Source organism: Balaenoptera borealis (genome assembly GCF_965194805.1).
Source record: "Balaenoptera borealis genome assembly, chromosome: 17".
Classification (NCBI taxonomy): Eukaryota; Metazoa; Chordata; class Mammalia; order Artiodactyla; family Balaenopteridae; genus Balaenoptera; species Balaenoptera borealis.
The window spans coordinates 45,097,557-45,118,974 of NC_138876.1; the positions used below are offsets into that span (position 1 = coordinate 45,097,557).

Below are 21,418 nucleotides of genomic sequence, written 5' to 3' on the forward strand. Positions count from 1 at the left end.
TGGTTCCCCTTTCTGGGCTCTTGAATTTGTCTTTCTCTTTCCATAAAACACAGCCCATGTTTGCTGAATTTCCTCAGACTGCTTCCTGTCCATAGAAGAGTCCAAAGGCCTCTCTTCATTTTTTTCTTTTTTGGTAACAACTTTGCATTATAATTCACATATCATACAATTCAGCCATTTAAATGTATAATTCACTGGTTTAAGTATATTCACCAAGTTGTTCAACCATCACCACAATCAGTTTTAGAATATTCTTATTACTCCAAAAAGAAACCCTGGATCCTTTGGCAATCTCTTTCCCATCCACCCAGCCCTAGTAACCACTACTCTCCTTTCTGTCTCTATAGATTTGCCTATTCTGGACATTTTATGTAGATGAATCATATAATATGTGTCTTTTATTCAACATAATGTTGTCAAGGTTCATCCATGTTATAGCATGTACCAGTACTTCAGTCCTTTTTATTGACTAAAAATATTCAATCATATGGCTATACTATATTTATCCACTTATCAGTTGACTTACATTTAAATTGTTTCTACTTTTTGGCTATTACAAATAATGCTATGAATATTTGTGTACAATTCTCTTGGGCATATATATAGGAGAGGTCATATGGTACCCTTTGAGGAACTGCCAGACTGTTTCCCAAAGTGGCTGCATCAGTTTATATTCCTACCAGCAATGCATGAGGGTTCATCTTTTCACTTTATACTGTCACTTTTGACCCAAACTCATACAATCCCTTTAAAAACTTTGTATGTTTGCCTTGAAACAGTTCATAAGTCACTCCATCAGACAAAAGCAACACCCAAAAATGTCTTTGCAATAGCCCTTCTCTATTTTGGGTTCCCATGTGAAACTACTATGAGACAATAGCCTTAAGAATTTTAGAAGCTCTCTCATCTGTTGTTTAGAAAATGTCTTTAATCTTCCTGAGGTCTTAACAAAGCGTTTTACAGTCATGCCTTTGGCTTCATCTTTGGAGTTCATTTTCGTGACAGTTCCCTATCTGGAATTCATTCCTTAATTTTAGCATCATTTACTGTCTGGAGAGGCTAGGAATGAGAAAGTTTTGTTTTGTTTTTCAAACCCCAAAATTCATGGCTCATTTATATTTAATAATTTGTCCTCTTGCTTGCCTTTCCCCCGTCATTTACTATAGGCAGCTAGAAGAATCCAGATAGTTCCTTAGGTAGATCATCCAGTTGATGAGATATACTTCTTATTTTCCATGTTAATGCTGCTGGCATCACTGCTAAACTTTCTTCTACTATGTAAGAGAAGTCACCTTTCTTCCAGGTTCCAATAACATTTTCCTCATATTCCTTTAAACCCTCACCAACAGCCTCCTTGACTGACAACAGTCTCCTGCTAACAATCTCTTCAAGGCCTTTCTTACTTACACCTGAGGCCCAGTCCCAAAGCCCATTACATGGTTTAGATAATTTGTTATAACAGCAAATTCTGTATCAGGGTTCAATCAGAGAAAAAGACCAACGAGGAATCATATAGACTTTGACCTTAGGTAATTATAGAAGCTGGTTAAACCATCTGTGTAGGTCTGTTGCTTTTGTGTCTGGTGCTATGCCTGTCCCAGAATTGAGATGCTTAAAGAAAAAATCCAACTGAAGTGGGAGAAGCTACAGGCTCAACTGTTAATTCACGCTAGTGAAGTGAGCCAGTAGACTAGCAACAGGATGCGTGATATTAACACTACATGCCTCCAGTTTTTTCCAGTTAACATTGTATTAGTTTAAGGTGTACAACATAATGCTTTGGTATATGTATATGCTGCAAATATTACAATAATCACATATTTATCAAGTGCCCATTACATGCCTAGGCAGCATTATAGCACTGCGGCACAGGGGACATAGTAAGGAACAAGATAGGTCATTTCTTTCATGAAGCCAACATTTCAATATAATAAATGCTAATTTAAATAAATACACGAAGTGGCAAAGAACCTGATTTTGTTGGTTCAAGGAAGATTTCCTGCTGTTGACTGCTGAGTCCAGTCATAATATGTTTAAAAGGACTAACTAGTTGATGAAATAAATGTGAGGGGGGAAAGAATTTAAAAAGGAGCATGAAAAAAAATGTTCATGGCATGAAATACACAGGGCCATGGGGAATATAAATAATTCTAGTGCGTAAGTCTACAGAAAGGAGTGATGGAAGTTGATGCTGGAGAGGTATGTAGGACCAGTTGTGAAGGACCTCCTTTAAAAGCCACAATAAGGAATGTGGACTTCATCCCATAGGAATGGGGAGCCACTGGAAAGTTTAGGTAGGGAAAACAGTAGCCAGATTTGCATTTCTGGCAGTTCACAGCAGCATGAAGGGAGAGTTTATGAGAGTTAAGACTGGAGGAGGGACAGCAATTATGAGGCTTCTGTACTATTCTAGGTGAAAAAGGGATAGAGAGGAAATGATAAAGCATAATTTGGGTAAGATTGTGACTAGAACCTGATCTCATAGGTACATTAGATGGGATGAACCGTAATTTAGGATGTGAGTGGGGAAATGAGAGTTGGGCAGGGTCAGGCTGTGGCACAGGTCCAGCCTTATGAAGACATAGGAAGAGAAAAGTAAAAAAGGAGATGGGGTTTACCATTTCAACGTTTTGAGTTTTGACCTGCATCTTAAATGCATTCCCTATGGATGCCCAGATGAAAGGGTTGCTAATCTCTTTGCTGTATGTGTTAGCTTTGTGGAATGTCAGCATCCAGAGCTTTCCTAGCAACCAGAAATCAATCTATTTGGCAGGATAATCTGATGAAAAATCACCAGGTTTTTAGACAGCATCATCCTGTGAATTCAGCACAGGACAAGGAACCTTAAATTGAATGTTAATCCAAACGGAGCAATTGACTTATTATGGAAACTTAAATAAGTCAGTCAAACTAAGCTATATCTGTCTTGTCATCAGTAAAACAACAAGACAGAATACCAAACTATTCCACTGAGATGTGTGAGAAATATCTAACTAATGACTGTAAACTACTGTGGAAGTATAAAGTGCTATAAGAATGCTAAACTAGCATTCTAGAATCTCAAGGACCTTAAAGTAAAAAAAATCACTAATTTTATTAACAAAGAGAGGGCTTGTTCCATTTATTAATACTATATAATACAGAGAACCTGGGTAATTCCTACTCTTATAGGGGTCCCTATGACAAATTAAAAAGGCTTTGAATGCTACAAAAATGCATGGAAAACTGTAGTTCATAAATACAGGTTATGGCAGAAACCAATACACTTATTTGTTTTGGCAAGCTTATTTTGTGATTAAAATGTGGTCTGAGACTTGGGGCACAGATAGTCCCAAGGTAAAAGTTTCCAAACATAAGCAGATGCTTCATGTACTAGAAATCTACTGTAGAAATTCTCTCTTCTGTAATAAACAAGGGTATTGTATTTCTCTTGGTTTTCTGTTTAAATATGGAAATGGAAGTTTTGATTTAAAGGGTTTTGGATTCTCAAAGGCCTGCCTTCTATAGTCAGCCTTGCCATTTACTAGCCGTATGGTTTAGCAAGTTATTCATTCTTAACCTCTTCAAGTCTCATCCCCATTATCTATGAAAACAGGGTATTGGGCATACCAACCCCTGCTGGACCTTAGCTCCACTATCCTCTTCCTTATCCATCACTACTTCAACCTAACACACAGCAGGGAGACAAGTCCTTGGTGCAACAGGCGTATGTTAGCACCTTCTATCAGTTCCAAGAGTAGTGCTTGCACACTTTAGATTTAACAAAAGGTGAAGATCTTGATTTAAATGTCTATGTGAAGCTGTACAAAAGAAAACATAACTACCTTTACTGAGAATTTACTGTGTCAGGCAGTGTACTAAATTCTTTATATAAGTGGACTTATTTAGTCCTTACAGAAGGCAGGGGTTGGTATTTTAAGCAAAATCAGGAGAAAGATTATAAGTCATTCCTGTTCAGAAAAATAATAAACTCAGCAGGCTTGTACAAAGGCAGTAATTTGTTTCAGTAAGGTATACTAGTCATCCTGATTACACTGAAATAAGACAACTGTAAACTTCTTCCTGGTCAGCATATTAACCAAGGTTTTCTTTTCTTTTTTTTTTTTTGGTCTGTATACTTATTTTAGAGGACCATTATATTTTTTAGATTCATTAAAATCAAATTGTCCTAATTGACACATGAAGGTAAATTAACTGTAACACACTATCAGAAGTTAAGAAAAAAGAAAGCTCTCTTGGGTTCCATTCTTCCTTTCAACTAACCAGAAGACTTAAGAATTCATCCAAGGGTAATATAAATTAGAAAGCAGCCCTTCTGTGAGCAAGCAGAATTCTCAGCCCTTCTGTGAGCAAGCAGAATTCTAAGCCACTATCTTGTTCTATTCCTAACGGCCCATTAGCCTAATGAAACTCCTCAGTCATATCCTATCCTCTCAGCTGATCTTACAACTATCAACAAACATTAAGCAATTAATATATAGGCCAAGCAATGTGCTAGATATTTTAATAGTAATCAGCAAGTCCTTGTTTCTAAGCACTTAAAGACTAAGGGGAAATAATAACAACAATAATAATAATAAACAACTAAATGTAAATAACTAATTATAAGTGTATAGTTACTAGAAAGCAACATGCATCAAGTGGGGTACCTAACCCAGCCCAGGTAGGAGAACTCTGGGGAGCTTACCTAGGTCGGTGCTATTTAAGCTGAGACCAGGACAGTAATAAGCTAGGTGAAGCAGGTTGCACCCAACTCCGAATGTCAGTCCAAAGGCCTTACAGGAGGGAACAAGATGGGGTAAAGAACAAGAACTGATGTTTCTAAAACTTACTTTAAAAAATGAATTAGAAACCCTGTGAGTTCTACTTTTTCCATAAGATAGAGAAAGATATATTTCAAACAGGACTTAGAAGAATCAATGTATGTAAAAACACACGGACATGAAGAAACATCTCTCTCTCATTTGTTCAGTAAAAGTAAAAACAGTATGAAATTACAAACTAAATTTTCAGAAAAAAAATGTCCTTCAGCTAGTTCATGACAAACTATACCAAGACAATGTATTGACAAATACGTGGCAGCACTAATTTGCACAGATTTCCTTCTTACTGCTTCATATTCTTACACACAAATGTTTATTCATTTTTCTTTTCTTCTTTAACACCCAAGAGTTTTAGATAGTTTTCTAATTAATTTGCCTTTCATTATTTTAAAATAATAAAATAATATAAATGTTATAAATATTAGAATCTGTGACTATTACTTTCAATTTTATATGAGGACAAAATAAAGGCTGAATAAAATTCTAAAACAAAAGTTTTCTCTACTTCTAAATTCTAAAATTATTAAAAAATAACAATTTGAACAAATGTTGATTTAATCATTCATCTTTTATTTTTCTTTTAGCAAACATCAGATAATATGAACAAAATTTTATTGCTCACTATAGTTACACACACTCTTTTTTGCTTTATATAAGTTAGAAAACATATTTAAGTGGATAAAATTCTTGGCTAAAGACATATTCCAGAACTCTAACATATACTTTTCTGAGTTAGGACAAAAGAAAGCTTATCAAACTTCCCTAAGAGACCAGCATCATACAGCAAATTAAATTAGTATATGCTGCTATTAACATCTGCCATTTTTTAAAGACTTTAATTTTAGTCTTTAGGTTACAGCTAAAATAATTTTTATCTCAAGTTTTAAGAAAGAAGAGAAGCTGACCATACAAATCCTGTTCATTAGCATATTGGTCATTTAAAAAATAAAAAATAATAAAAATTTAAAAATATACCTACAATCAAGAAAATTCTACTCATCCTGCTAGAAGAAAATAGCTACCAATAAGTTATTTTAGAATACTTTAAATATAGATGGAATTTATAATAACTAGATTTCTTTGTATCTTGTTTTATTACTTCTTAATGCTTCTCTTTTAAAGTAACAGATTACTTCAAAATAAAGCCAAGCTGCTTAGTATTTTACAATTTTATTCTTTTATAAATTTCAGACCCCCAAAAAAATTCAGATCAAGGATTACAAAACAAGCAGCCTTCAGAATATATTTTGTTTGGCAGGCAGAATGGTTTTAATCTTTGGCAGTTGAATACCTTCATGTAGTACTTATTTGCTCTAGATGACCACAACAGCTCCTGCCAGGTTCCCACGCAGTCACCTGCTGGGCATGTGATTCTGATACCCTGTTTTTAATATTATAAAACCCAATATTTACTTATAAAAATTAGTTGCATTCATGGAGAAAAAATTCAAATTTTATAAACTTGATGCAAAATCTTACTAGTTATTTTCTTATTTGAGAAAAACAGATCAAACCAGAAAGGTCTCATTTTTATAATACCCCCTTACATAACAAATTATCAGACACATTTGTACATATGGGTACTATCTTCTTAGAATATTGTTACAAGTAACCTAAAATCTGAGCTAGACAAATCATTCAACTGAAAAGTATTGTACTGATTTTATTATACAGTGTTGGCTCAACAGTGGCTTTCAGCCACATAAAAAATGCCCAAATACTTGAGACAAATATTCTCAAATATTTGAGGAAAGGTGACATTAATAAGGCTAACAAAATAACAAGTTAACAAAGGCATTCTCTAATCCTAGAGAATGAAGCAAAGGGAGAGATCTTGTAAGACAAATTGTAAAAGAGGAAGAATTTGAAGTAAATTTGGCCTTGGACCCTTTTATATTGCTACCCCTTCAATTTGCACAAGTTAAAGAATAAGAGAGACTAAAAACTATTTCTTAGTGGAAAAGACTGCAAGGAAAGCAAAGTAGCTGAGTAGTGATGGAGAAAACACAACAAAGAATATAAAAATTTATAGTTAAGAAGATACTCAAGAAATGATGGTACAACCATTCTGAAGTTAAGAAACAGAAAGGAATAACAAATGAATTAGGAAGGCAATAATCTGCTGAGTCTTTTTAAGTTATATACAAATAAAAGACATCTGTACTTCTTTAGAGGTTTAAATATGATTGGAAACATATTGACCTATGAATTTGTCTCATTTCTTAAAACATAACAACTGATTCCCATCTGAATAAATATTTTTAAATTCTTTATTAAAGCAAGCTTCTTAGCTGCACTTTGATGGGGTTATATAAAAAGTGTCACAGCATTAATCCCATCAACACCAAAGTTACTGCAATCACGTTCATTTATAAGCATTCATTAAATTTGCTATCACCATCACCACATTATTGCAATGTCAAAAAGACTGAGTCATTTCACTTCTTCAAGAAAAATTACACTGACACGGTTACTGAAAGCTTTCAGTAATAGGGAGAAAAAAAGAATTTTAATTATTTCAACACAGAACAGAATGTTCAGGATTCTATATTTAATAAAAATATCAGCAAACAGGGTACCATCTTGGTCTATAAATGATGTTCTCCACAAGGGACTTACAAGTGTTTTTAAAACACCACTAAGGGGACATTGGTGAAAGTTTATCTTTGACACATTTTTTAAAAACCTGTTAGTAGCTTTGCCATAAAACTGATTTAAGGTAGTTGTTTTATTTCGGAAACATTTAGAACAATCCAACACTTGGTATTAATACTCAGGTCAGCACACTGTACTAAAACATAACAGCAACATTTTATAGACTAGCTGCAATTTTCACTAGCTGTGTTCACCAACCGTTTAACAGAATTGTAGTGTTCTCCTAAGCCATATGCATGTCTCATATAACTGAAATAAAAAAAGGAGAAATAGTAATTTAGATAAAAGTAATTCAATTCACTGTATATAAATGTTTATTATGTATATAAAACCAAGTACTTTGAATTAATCACTTCACAGGTTATCATTCAATAGACTTCATTACTTAAAAGTTCAACACCATTTGAAAAGCATCAGCAGTCAGTAAGATCTGGTTCAATAACTCTGTCTGCTGAGTTTGTCAGGTAAAACACAATCATTGGAGTGAAAAAGGAAAAACTGAGATGCTGAGTGCTCAACAAGCTTAAATTATTACCTAAACCCAAGCCATTAATGACTACCTTAGTAGGCTTAGCTAATGAACACTAAAGCCAATGGCAAACTCTCCATGCTGTGTTTCAGAGAACTCTCAATTATGCAACATGTTTTTACAATATGAAGAAAAAAATCTCTAAGGAATAAACAATCAGGCAACATGAATGTATTTCAGCTTTTACACCTGTTGAAACTTTTAGCATTATTAATGTCAAACCAGAACAACATGAGAACTAATCCTAAAATTTTGTAACCTTTAGAAATGACTTTATTCTTAAATCATATACAAGATTAAATCACTAGAGGTTTAAACAATTATCTAAATCACATATTTTGACAATGCTTTCTAATTCTGTAATTGCCTTTTACATAAAATAAGCAGAATTAATGCTGCTGAAGATGGATTTGTTTTGATTAATCAACATATATAACCTAAAATTTTTTCATAATCCTTTTTGTCTTAATCATGAAAAATATTAACAGTAGGAATTTCTAGGTACTTACACAAGTATTAATGGGTTTTTTGGATATTCTTCACCAACTACAAGAGGAGGAGAATCTGCCTGTATTATCTCTATTGGTGTTTGTAAAATGTGAGACAGGGCTCTTAGCTATAAAAGAGAAAATGTAAAACCAAAAAAACAGACAAACAAACAAATATGTATATATTAGTAGGGGAAATAAAGAGGTAAATCTTATTCAAATCATAAACTACTGAATTTATGCATGAATAGGGCAACCAGTCAGAGCAGGGATCTACTCTTGTTCCTTAATGTACACCAAGAGCCTGGCACATAGTGGGCACTTAATACATATTTGTTAAAAATCAAATAAATATAATGTTTACTAAATCAAATGCATAAGTTTCAAGTCCTGGATGTACAACAGCTTTTTGGAAATATCTATGCCATAGTTAATGAAGGGGATGAGTAAATTGAGTTCATTATACTAGTCTCTCTACTTTTGAATATGCCTTGAAAATTTCCATAATAAAGGATTTTTTAAAATACCATTACTCAGGCACCAGATCAAATCAATTACAATTGAGAGGGGCTGGGGGAAGGACAGAGGAAGCAGGAAAGAATAGGAGGTTTATTTTTTTTAAAGCTTTTCAGATGACTCTATTGTACTAATGTTGAGAACTGCTCTATAATTTTCAAGGCATGAGTAGAATGAGTTAGGTTATGAACTGTACTATCCTTTCATGGAATTTCCAACTGATTAACATACAATTTTAAGTTCATGCCACATGATATAAAATTAGAGCTTAAAGTTGGATGAATAATAGTTAATAATGAATACTGGTAGTAACATTTTTTTAGACTTACTTTAACCAAGCACTCTAAGTGCTTTATGTGTATTAATTCATTCAATCCTCACAATAACCTTACATGATAGGTACTACTGTTATACATTTTAAAGACTATAATTACAGGTAGAGAAAGGTTAAGAGAAGTCAAGCACAAGGAAACAAAATGACTTGCAACTGAACTGAGAAGTCTGACTCTAGAGCTCAAGTTCATAAACAAATTAATCATTTAACAGTTTTCAGTCATAATGCCCTGATCTGTTTATTTGTCCCATTATAACAGAACATGGACCTTTTAGGAAATTTTAAACAAAGGTAAGAAATTAATTCAAGAATATGGAAAAGGTTCTGTGCTACACAGTAGCAAATTTAATCCCATGTTCCATCTCGTAAAATATTCCTTTGAGGCACTTTTTTCTTATACCTAAAATAACATTTTTTAAAAGCTAGCATGGAATGGAGGGTGCAAAACAAGCTCTGGAAATCTTAACATCCCATCTAAGTCTTCAGAAATCATACAAAGAATTTCTCTTTAATAATTTAAATTTACCCCATTGTGAAAACAGCAACTCTTAGTTCAAATGAATTCACAAACAATTTATGAGAAAATGTCCTTCAAAAGATGTTTTAAAAGGTTTTTCTCAATTTAAAAAGAGTCAGTTAGGTCTCTAGAACTCAAATTAATTTGAGATTCTTATTAAAAAGTTCAAGCATCTTTAATTACTCCTAATGCAGTCACAAAGCTAACCTTCCCGAGTTTCAGAGACCCAGGAGAGGCATACAAAACAAGTGGACACAGTTCCCTCTGGTGGCTCAGAAGAGGTACAAATATAGCACTGCTAAGAAAAAGACTTCGAAGAAGCAATTATGTCATATCTCCAAACAACATAGTTCTTGAAGTGAAATAGAGCCACAAACTATTTAAGATGACTAATCATAATTACACAATAATATTAATTATATTGCTAGATTCATCTATCTGGCACTTTAGCTTACAAACTTCTATGCATATACTCTTTGCCTTATTTAATATCCACAAATGGCCTACCATGTACATATAGGGGTTTTATTATCCCCATTCAATAAGGAAAATGGAGCTCAGGAGGTTGGCTGACTCCCCCAAAGTCACAAAACTGAGAAGTACAAGGAAAAACCACGACCTAGCCCCAAGTCTTTCCCTCTTACTCCCTGACTTCTAATACCCCAGGCTATCTCATCACCACTTGGACCACTTAGGTGTTTTATTTTGCTTTAATGAAACAAAGTTAACAGTAAGATAAATAATTAGAACTTAAAAAAATCATGATTAACTCCCTACAAGTGACTAAATATATTGTTTTCTTACAAGTGAATTTTAATGCATCAAATACTGCTTTCAAGTCAGTCAGTATCAACTAGGAACTCAAGACACAATTGTAATTGATGTATTGTGGGAGGATTTGACGTGTATTCTCACATTAAAATATTGTTTTCTATTTCTGATGTAAGAGATGTTACTTTTCCAATAGTGATTTTCATCAGTTGAGCCACTTGGGTAAATTTTACTGTACTTGAGTAAACTCTTCAGTTTCATAGGTCCAAAAATTCAAATATATGGCCAGTAGCAATATCACAAATGGAAATACGCAGATGCAACACTAGCCTCACCAACACACTGATCAAACACTGGGCTATTTAAAATGAAATAGTGCTTCAGTTCCCAAAGGTACATACTTAAATTAAAGGCCTAAGAATATTAACTCCCTTTTTCAATGCTTCATCAGTAGAGAAACAGGAAATATATAAAGAAAAGGAATCTTGAAAGGGAAATTTGGATCATCTGAAAAATATGTCTGAAAACTACAGAAGGGATTTTTAAAAATAATTTAACAATGCCACTATGAATAATAACAAACTTACCTCAAGCTGACCTCCCCATGCAGCGGTGTTTATGATATCATCACAGTACTTTCTAAACTCTTCTGTAGAAAATAGATCAGAATATAGCACTTAATAATTTTTAGAACTCATGTTAGATCCCTTTTATACCTCCCACAATTTCTGATGAAACTGCCCAAGTTATGAACTTCCTCCTTCTCTACCTATATTCTCCAGAATTTAATCCACTTCCCAATCCAAACTTAATTCACCCAAACTTTCCATCGAAGAGCAAAGCAATTCATCTCTGCTTCTCTCCCTCAGCCTAAGGCCCAGGGACTTCAACTACATTACAAGCCTACCTCTCTCTTGACCCAAGCAATGACCCCAAAATTGCCACCATATTCACGTTTTAAAGTCCAAATCTGCATCTGAAAGTATATGCTGAAAGACTAAAAAATGCATCCTTTATAATATCAGGTTCACTATAAGACCCTGTAAGAAATGTGAGAAGAGAATCAGAGTAAAAGTAAAATGAGATGAAACTCCTTTCCCAGTGATAGCATCAAATAGTGCCTTCACATATTTTAGAAACGTTTAATTTATTTGTATCAGTATCAGTTCTAGCCAAAGAAAGGTCTTCCTAGATCAGTCCTGAGAGGACATAAAAGACCTAATTTCAGAGTTTAATGGCATATCTTGAGCATACACACTTTTATACAGAAAGTTAAAATGGGAAACTAACACCTCTAACTTCCTGTTTAGAGGAAGGGGAAAGAATTATGGGCATCTAGAAGAAAATATGTCCCGTGTATCTGTCTCATTCACTGTCTCATATCCAGTGCTCAGAACAGTGCCTAGAGTAGTTCTTGGCACACTGTGGCCTTCAATAAATATTGTCTAAAGGAATGAAGGTAATTAAGTCTTTTGTCTTTTTCTCTGATTCACCATGCTGAGTTGCCACCTCCTCTCCACTTCCCTACAACTAGCAGCTGGGGGACTCCATTAAACAAGTCAACCTTAACCATCCCCTCCCTCTTCAATACATCCTGGCCATATGACTTGCTCCCAGTGGATACTGACACACCTGCTGTCTTATCTCAAGGACTAACTTTCTCCCTTACTTCCCTTTCTCTTTAAGAAACTTTTTCAGATTTTCACTTGCTCTCTCCTTTATTTGCTAGTTGTACATTTTTTTACCTTCCCAACTATCAAAGGTATTATAGAGAATAATAAGGCAGGTTATTAACTCATTTGTTTTTGGTTTTGCAAAGTCAAATTTTGCCTGAATATTATGGCTTATTGAGAATAAAATTAAATCTCCCAAACTACAGGATAAAAGGAGGAATTAGTTTTCCTAATCATTCTATACTGGTGGTTTTCAGGCCCTATACTTCCAGAGACTAGTCAAAGCTTAACTTTGTGAAATAGAACTTATTAACACACTTTTAAAAATAGTAATGATGAATCCTATTCCTATCTTATATAAAAGATTAATATATTTTAACTACAAAATAGTTAAGTACTTAAAAGATCTTAATAAACCAAAATGTGCTAGTATCTATTAAAGTTATAGAAAATAATTTTGCCTAAATGTTGAGATATTTTCCCCCATAAGGACCATTCAGGTTATTTTTATTATCAGTTCCAGGAAGCATTTTATTTAACAACCACCACAACCACGACAAAACATAGTAAAGAAAAATAAATTACCTGAAGTATACATATCTCCCGTACTAGCATTTGTTAAAAATGGCAGAAAGTCTTCCACGTGGCTTTGCATATAGTCAGCAGTCTGACATCTTAAGGCAGCTACAGTCAGACTGCAGTCCTGTTCTTTCAGTTGATCTTCAATGGCTCTATACATACAGTGGCCATCAGATGGAATCTGTTTAATTTCCAACTGTCTAGCTGCCAATATTTGAGCAAGTTTTTCACTTTCTACATGTCTAGCTCCAGTTAAGTTTTCAATTTCAGCTTCAGCTATCCTTTCTTCCCGCTCCTTTTCCAGTGCAGCTTTTTTGTCCTATGAAGAGGACAGTGTAGGAAAGTTAATTCCTAATAATTGGGACTAATTTACATTTATTATGGGGATGAAATATAAGATTCTCAAAAACATTTTTCTCCCTTCTCCCACAAGCACTATCATATTGATGATCTCATCACTTGTAGAATTTTCTATATTGTGAACTCCTTTAAAGGCAAATATTATTTCTCATCTGTGTGTACAGCACCTAGCTCTGTACTAGGACAAAGAAAGCCCTCAAATTTTTCTTTGAAGTCTATTTAATAACTACATGCCAAGTATCTAAAAACTTTACTTACCGATTTCAAAGTACTATCTTAGGACTGAGTTGTCCTAGGGCTTAAAGCAACATCATTGTCATACTTAAGTCCAAGCTAATCCAAACTTTTTAACTTATCACTCCACCAGTGAGGTCTTAATGTGCTAAATCACCAGCTCACCAGTGAGGCATTAACTGGCTAAGGTCTTTAGAAGGGTATAGGAGCTCTATTTATCCAGCTTTAAAAAAAAAATGTGTACATACAAACACACGCACATTTAACTAAAGTAACAGATAAAAGCATTCTTCTTTATAAAAAAGTTAAAATATTACAGATAATCTAAAGTTCCCCTGCCAATCCCAGTGCCTGCTCTAGAGTTCTGATGTGTATCCTTCTAGATTTTTTTCTATGTATTTTAATAAATACAGATGTACTCATAGAAAATGTACAGAAAACAGTATTTTAACAAAAGTCCCATCATACATTACACTCTGCAACTTGCTTTCCTTATTCAAATGTTATAATGGGATGGGGAGAGGGTAATGAGAGATTTGTGACATGAAGGGTGGATAAGAAGTAGAATGGGAAGGTTGGGAAAAAAGAGAAAAAACTCCTCACACTTGGAATAGCAAGGATCAAAAGACAGAAAGCACTATATGTTTCATAGCTGAACACAGTTCACATAGCTAGAGTAGAGTACCAGAGAAAAGTGTCAAGAGATGAGGTTGGGGGGCAAAAAAGATGGTATATAGTTAATATATATTAAGTCTATGCATACATAGTTTAAAAAACAACAACACTAGAAGGAGATACACAAAATATTTACAGTGCTTTTCTCTGGATGGTAGGATTACAAAATAAGTTTTATTCTGCTTTGTGTGTGTGCCTGCATGTGTATGTGTGAACATCTTTCTAACTCTCTATGGTATGTTTTACTTGTATACTGGGAGCAAGTGCTTTTCAATTTAAGAGAATAAAAATAGTTAAACTACATTCTATCAATATAAATCTTGATATTGGTAGCAAACTACAGTGAAGGATTTAGATAAACCAAGAAAAAGAAGGAGAAGGTAAAGATTTTTATGTCCCCAGCTCTAACCTTTCCTTAGGACAGAAGATGTGAATGGAAAGGCAAATTTCAATTTCACTTAATGCCACCTGCTTCTACTACATGCCTGTTATGTGCCATGCCAGATAAACCTAAAGTGATGTCTAAGTTACCTGAATCAAAAGCAGTATTATCTTCTTAATAAAACATAAATCTATTTGCTTTTTCTTCCCAACTCCAACCATGCCAGAAATACCATGAAACAATTTATTTCACTGCATACCTAGAACTGCGGATCACAGTGGCATAAAATCTTAAAACACAAGATGGCACTATTACTTTTTAAAAGACTATAAAAAACATTTTCAGAGGGGAGAGGAAGGATAAGCACCTTGAATATCATCTAATCCAAAACCCCTCATTTTCCTCTTCTGAGGAAACAGCACGCAGAAAGATTTCCAAAGGCCATACAGCTGGTTAGAAGCAGAGCAGGGACCAAGGACAACACAGAGAGCTCCTTCTATCCAGGCACCTGAATCAGAATAAAAGTTGGAGTAGATGGGAGCTGGAGTTAATGACGTCATGTACTAGTTACTGGAAGACTGGAACTTTATACTCTCTGTAAAACCTTAATTTAAGCCTCTAAAATACCAATCCAATCATTTCATTTTTTCCCTCATGCTCTGCTTCAATATTACAAAGCAATTGTATTTCCTTTTCAGGGCACTAGGTAGGAAACACACTGGATTTTTTCCCAACCAGGCAGAGTTTTCCAGTGGCATGAGGCACTTTCCTTTCTACAACCCTAGTCCTGGAGGTAGAATGGCACCAATAAATTCTAATGAAAATGTATGTACGATGAAAATAGCACATAAATCATAAATACATTGTCAGTAAAACTAGAGTCATGTAGCAATAATATAGCAATACAGCAAAAACAACTCTGAAGAGAAATCTTAAGAGCTGGGTACTAGTGCAGGGGTTGTATTAAACTTTCAGCATGCCACTGAGACAACCTGGGCCTCAGCTTTCTCATTTATAAAATAAAGAAATTGAACTAGATCTCATTCCTGCTCTCAAATTTCCTATTTTTGGAACCCAGTTCTTCTAAGTTCTACTTTGGGCTCTTTCCACCATACCAGTAAGTTTTCACTGAAGTCCTTTGAAGTAAATAAAATACTCCCTATGCTTTTCTAGATTGAAAATACGGGATTTGCTCTACAATATTCCAATGATAAATCTTCATAAAGTTTTGTCATGTTTTTCTACCAGACAGTTGTATCTCTCCCAAAGATGACATCATTAGTTAATTGACTTTTTATTCCTTGGTGCCTCTGGGGAAAAAAAAAAGTGGTTCAGCATAAGTCTAATACCCAATTATCTACCCTGTCTTCAGGTTCCATTTTCTTAAATACTATAAACTTTCAGTGTTTTCTGTCCCAAAATCCTATTAATATAACAAAGCAATAAGAAACTTTGGGCATTACTTATAGGGTGTTTTCTCTGCCAAGTGTTGACTCAGCAGAGAAGTGTTGCCAAGCAGCTGACTATAAAAGATACTACATTTTTTGAGGGTATAGCTGGAAAAGGTATGCATTTCAGCTATGCAATATTTTAGGAGAAAAGTAACAAAATGTTTGAGAAAGGTAAGGGAATTAGTTTGTTTTGTTGCCTAAGGGACCAGGTAGGGTGAAAAAGTGTTGATAAAGACAGGAAAGAGTTGTGTCATGTTTTCCAGAATTAAATAGTTGCTACTCTAAGATACAGCAATTACTAAGTAGAGGCAAATCCAACAAATATTTTGTTATGTTTCTGCCAAGCAAAACTTCTGCCCTTCACTTTTCATCTATAGAAGATAGATGACAATAATAAGGCTATAACAGAATACGTATCATAAGTAGAGATTTGGTGAACTAAATAACCTCCAAAATACCATGAAACCTAAATTTCATCAGTCTATGAAATTCACAATTATAATAATTACTCAAAAACAAAATTTTACAATAGTATGAGAAATGTTTGACAATTTGCAACTTAAGCAACTTTCAAGCAAACAAACAAAAAAACTTGTCTTAGGTTGAATTTCTTAAGAGGTGTACTATGCAGTATTTAACACAGTGAACAATACTATCATTTCTTGACCCAGTAGTTCTCCAGGCCTTGTTTTAGGGCTTTGGAAACAGTAAATTATTTAATATTCACAATAACTCTGTGAAGTAGGTATTATTTTCCCCCATTTTATACATGTGAAACTGAGGCTTAAAAAGGTTAAGAATCTTACCCAAAGCCACCACAATGGAATTAAAACCTCCATCTGACTGACAGCAAATTCCATGCTCTATTAAATTATGTACTACTAAATTATAAGATGCAAAGCTAGTTTAAACATTTAAATCCTAAAAAACATCAAGTGTTAATAAAACAATATTTGGGAAAGAAAGATTGGATTTAAACCCCTTGTTCTTTTTCAAAGTGAAAAGCCCTTACCTATCTAATCTCACGCCCATAATTTTGATATCATAAACTTATTACGTCCAATAAATCAGTTTCCTTACAGCTCTTTTCATTCCCATATTTGTTTTTGTGCATGCTGTTTCACTGACTTTAAATATCCTAACTAAATAACTATATTTCCTTAAATACCAACTATTTAACACTTAGCACAATGAGTTTTTCCTTCTCTGAATTTTCATCACAACTAACCAATACATATATAACTACATAATTCTGATATTTTGTACACCTATATATCTTGCTTAACTTCTAGATTCAAATTCTTATTTTACCACTTAATACCAAAGTTTTTAACCAAAGCTGTACATCAGTATCACCTGGGCTCACACTCTTCAAATTCTGAATTATTAAGTCTGGAATAATATATTTGTAAAAAATATCCTTTGCACACCCCCTTTCCTAGCCCCACCCTCCTATGAGAACTGCAAATTGGACATGTTATTTTATACTGCCTCAGGGCTGTTTTCTTCTCTAGAAGCTGGGGATAAGAAATCCTACTTCACAGGATTACTGTCAGGACTAAATGAGATTTCATATAATCTAAAGCCTAATAAATGTTAGTTCAGGTCCTCTGGCAAGAAACTCCATTTTTTTTTCTATTCACTTCCAATACAACACCTAAGATAGTATTACACACACAGCGCTAACAAATACTAGGTGACTTTCATACCCGTCTCTTTTGTGCTTTTGATATCCGAAACGGCTGATTCTCAAGAACCAAGTTTGAAATATTGACAGCAACAGAATCTATCTGAGGGAAACAAAAAACATTAAAAAGTTAATGAAAAATACCTTTAAGTTATTATTCAAAGTATTAGATTACTAAATTATTATCGAAAGTCACAAATATGTGTCATCCCACAATTCAAATTTGAATAACAGCACTAGATACAATACTAAACGAGACATGGTTCTGTCTACTTTCTCTGTATTTAAGGGAGAATTGTCAGATTCCCAAGAACTTTCCTTACAGCTCTTCAAAGACAATGCTCATTCCTGCATGGTTTCCTTCTTTCTTAGAATGCCTACTCCATTCATCTAAATACTTCCTATAAGGGCCACAACTCATTCAGCATTCCACCCTTCCCTTCTCTAAATGTTATACTTATAGAATATGTAAGGTTCTGTCATTATTACTTTCATAACCTCAAATGTGGTGGCAAAGGCCTTTCTCTATCTTAATTAGCCAGAACCTGATGAGCACTGCTTCTTGACCCTGGTAGGCAGTTGAGATTTTTCTATCCTTTCCCATCTACAAACTGAAAAACTTATAGGCAGAAAATTTAATTTATAATTATTGTTAAGATATTACAACTAATCTTTTTTTTTATTACTTTTTTTTTTATTTATTTTTTTTATGTCTGTGTTGGGTCTTCGTTTCTATGCGAGGGCTTTCTCCAGTTGCGGCAAGCAGGGGCCACTCTTCATCACGGTGCGCGGGCCTCTCACTATGGTGGCCTCTCTTGTTGCGGAGCACAGGCTCCAGACATGCAGGCTCAGTAATTGTGGCTCAACGGGCCCAGTTGCTCCGCGGCATGTGGGATCTTCCCAGACCAGGGCTCGAACCCGTGTCCCCTGCATTGGCAGGCAGATTCTCAACCACTGTGCCACCAGGGAAGCCCATTACAACTAATCTTAATCACCAAATGGCTGTTATGTGTTTGCTAAAGAACAAAATGCTAGACTTACAACTATCAGGATTAGTAGTTAGTATTTTATTACCACAAGTATAAGTTAAGCTAGTTTTTAGTATGACACATACATGAAACATATCAAGACCTCTAATACCAGAGTCAGCAGTCCCTAAGGCTATGGACCAAATGATCAAAATATCAAAATCAGATTAAGACTTCAAAGAATGTTTATCAACTTTAGTGAAATTGGGATTCTTATATTTTTCAGAGGAATGTGCTAATTTTACAAACTGCCATACTGACAACAGGCTAGATACAAAAAAGCATCTGGAAAAAAAAAAAGAGAAAGCAGTGACAAAAGAATTCAGGTGACATTCAGAAAGAAAACAGGCTTCAGTTTAAGAAAAAGAAGATCAAGTAAAATGAGAGTTTGTATTTTAACAGTTGGACAATATGTAGCTTAACAATTAAACATTTTTGTCCTTGGAAACCTAGGAAAGAAATCTCAAAATTGAAAGGCCTGAGAGAGGAAACAAAACTACCTCACTAATAGAAAAGATAGGGAGACAATTAGGAATACCATGATTGTAAAACACAAACACCTAGAGCATCATGCCTTGTTACTTGGAAATAAAAGGCACGGAAAGCCAGGCTCTTGAAAAAAAAGTTAAAGAAAATAAAACTATGTTTAATAACTGTAAATCAGTACAGACAAGCTGTTTTCCCTGTCAACAGCAGACCAAAAATGAACCAAATAAAATAAAATTTATTTATGGTAGATAAAATTTTGCATAGACATAAGAACTTTCTAACTATCAATAATGAGAATGAGGTTATGTAGTCTATCATCTTTGGTATCTAAAACCCATGCAATAAGCTACCACTCTAGATAAAATTATAACAGATTTCAGTATTCACATTCTGGAGTAAGACAGCTCTCATTTTGAATTCAGGCTTTGGTACTCAATGGCTGTTATAAATGTAGAACAAAGTTTTAAATCTCTCTGAGTCTGTTTCCCATTTGAAAAATGGGATTATCTACACTTACTTCAGAGGTAATACTTCATAGTGTGTTATTATGAGAATTATGAGAAAATTAATGTAATATGTTAAACGAAGTGTGTGGCATACAACACATTGTGTATGGCTACAATGATGAAATAAATATTAGCTAAAATGATCACAGTTAACATGCTACAATCTACCCACGAAACATTAGTAAATTTCCATTTATTACAACTTGTTCATAAAGCACTTTTAACTTAAAAAATGATTTCACATTTGTTATCCCATTTCTTAAAAAAAATCTGTGCTTAAACAGCAGTAGTATTTGTATCATATGATATGTGAAGAACTTATGCTCAAGATTAAGTAAATTTGCCCAGGTTACAATCCTATTTAATGGCAATTCTGAGACTAGGAGACTGGTCTTCCAACTTTCATTTGGTAAAGCTTCCTTTAGTCCATTTTATCAATCTGTTCATCTTTGGGGCAATAGTTAAGATAGGGGACTTTTCTTTGCTGGCCTTCCTTAAAAAACACACTACCATATAAACCTGGTCGGAAAAATATCAATGAAAGGTGATGGCATGAACGTGACTAAGTGACTTCTTTCCCTCCGATTTTATGATTTTATATAATAGTGTAGTAGAAGTGGCAGTTGCTTTCAAAGGTAGACAAAGAGAAACATTACTTCACCTACTTTACTCTCCTTAGAAGTCAGCTTCAATTGCTCCAGCTCCTCTTTATGTTTCTGTTCCATTTCTGCTTCTAACTTAGCAACATCTTCAATAAGTTGCTTCCTCCTCTTTTTGTCATTCTTGGGGACAGCATTCTTCATACCCTGAATTTTGGCTGAAAAGCCACCAAAACCATTAAGTCATAAACCCAGGGATTAAGAAGAAATATGAAATAGTAACAATAAGGGGATGGTAAACGGAGAAGGGTATAGAAAAAGTAATTATGAAAGCAAGAAGAGTAATTACACAACAGATAGTTACAGAGAAGGGTCCAGATGAAGCTAAGACACCCCTTCAAAAAAAAAAAAAGAAAAATTTTATTAACATAACCGTGAGTTTGTTTGGTGTGGGAGGAGGAAAAACTTTAAAAAAAAAAACGTAAATTTTTAAATCTTTCAAGTACCCCTTCCGAGTCCTCAAAATTTAGGTGAGATATTTCAAAACGCACCGAGTAGGGCAAGTGTCGGCAAGTCGGGCAGGAACAGGAAGGGGAGACAGGAAAGGGAGTCTGGGTCCAAGACGGTGGCTTCCCGGGGTTTTCAGAAACCCACACCCGGGCGGTGGCGCGGGGTAGGGGGAACGCGGCGGACCGGAGAAGAGGAAGCTTCTGAAGGTTTGGGGGATTAAGGGACCTTGGAAAGGCGGTAGGGAAGAGACCACTGGCTACTTTGGAGACGCCTAGGAGGATCCAGATCAGAAACCCCTCAAGATTTCCCAGAAGCGACCCGCCACGCACCCTTCCCTGGGTCCTGGCGACTTCTAGGTTCCCATTCCCCCGTCACCTTGCAACTCCTTCTTCTCTTTGCGATGCCTTCTCACCAGCTGCTCCTCCTCATCAAGCTCCTCAGTCAAAACTGCCTCCATGACGACCAGGTAACCCGGCACAGTTGCTGAAAGGAACCAGCACAAGCGGCTAGGAGCACCTTCCACCCTTCAACCCTCACCCCGTGTGCCATTGGCCGCAGCTAGGATCCAGCCCCGCCTTCAAGGCGGTACCGGATCTAAGCTGAGTCATCGGA

At 34.9% G+C, this 21,418-nt stretch overlaps 1 protein-coding gene across 2 annotated transcripts; it reads right to left on the reverse strand.

Annotated features, from left to right (window-relative positions):
* Positions 1 to 5,372: 5,372 nt before the first annotated feature.
* On the reverse strand, positions 5,373 to 21,388 carry OTUD6B (OTU deubiquitinase 6B). Of its 2 annotated transcripts, XM_082363341.1 has the most exons (8): positions 21,182 to 21,386; positions 20,363 to 20,514; positions 17,697 to 17,777; positions 12,892 to 13,204; positions 11,221 to 11,282; positions 8,517 to 8,623; positions 7,677 to 7,727; positions 5,373 to 6,204 (listed from the first exon to the last, which is right to left on the reverse strand). In XM_082363341.1, exons 1-8 carry the CDS (start codon positions 21,261 to 21,263, stop codon positions 6,117 to 6,119), a joined length of 936 nt encoding a protein of 311 aa, XP_082219467.1. In that variant the 5' UTR covers positions 21,264 to 21,386; the 3' UTR covers positions 5,373 to 6,116. The 2 variants fall into 2 exon arrangements, with proteins under 2 accessions (XP_082219467.1, XP_082219468.1); XM_082363342.1 differs by having other exon boundaries at positions 5,373 to 7,727; positions 21,182 to 21,388.
* Positions 21,389 to 21,418: the final 30 nt, after the last annotated feature.

Coding starts and splice junctions, on each gene's coding strand:
- OTUD6B (XM_082363341.1), bottom strand. CDS start 21,263: ATGGAGGCAGTTTTGACTGAGGAGCTTGATGAGGAGGAGCAGCTGGTG. Junction 13,205..17,696: donor CAAAAGCACAAAAGAGACGG/GTATGAAAGTCA, acceptor TCCTCTTCATAG/GACAAAAAAGCTGCACTGGA. Junction 7,728..8,516: donor AAAAACCCATTAATACTTGT/GTAAGTACCTAG, acceptor TTTTTATTTCAG/TTATATGAGACATGCATATG.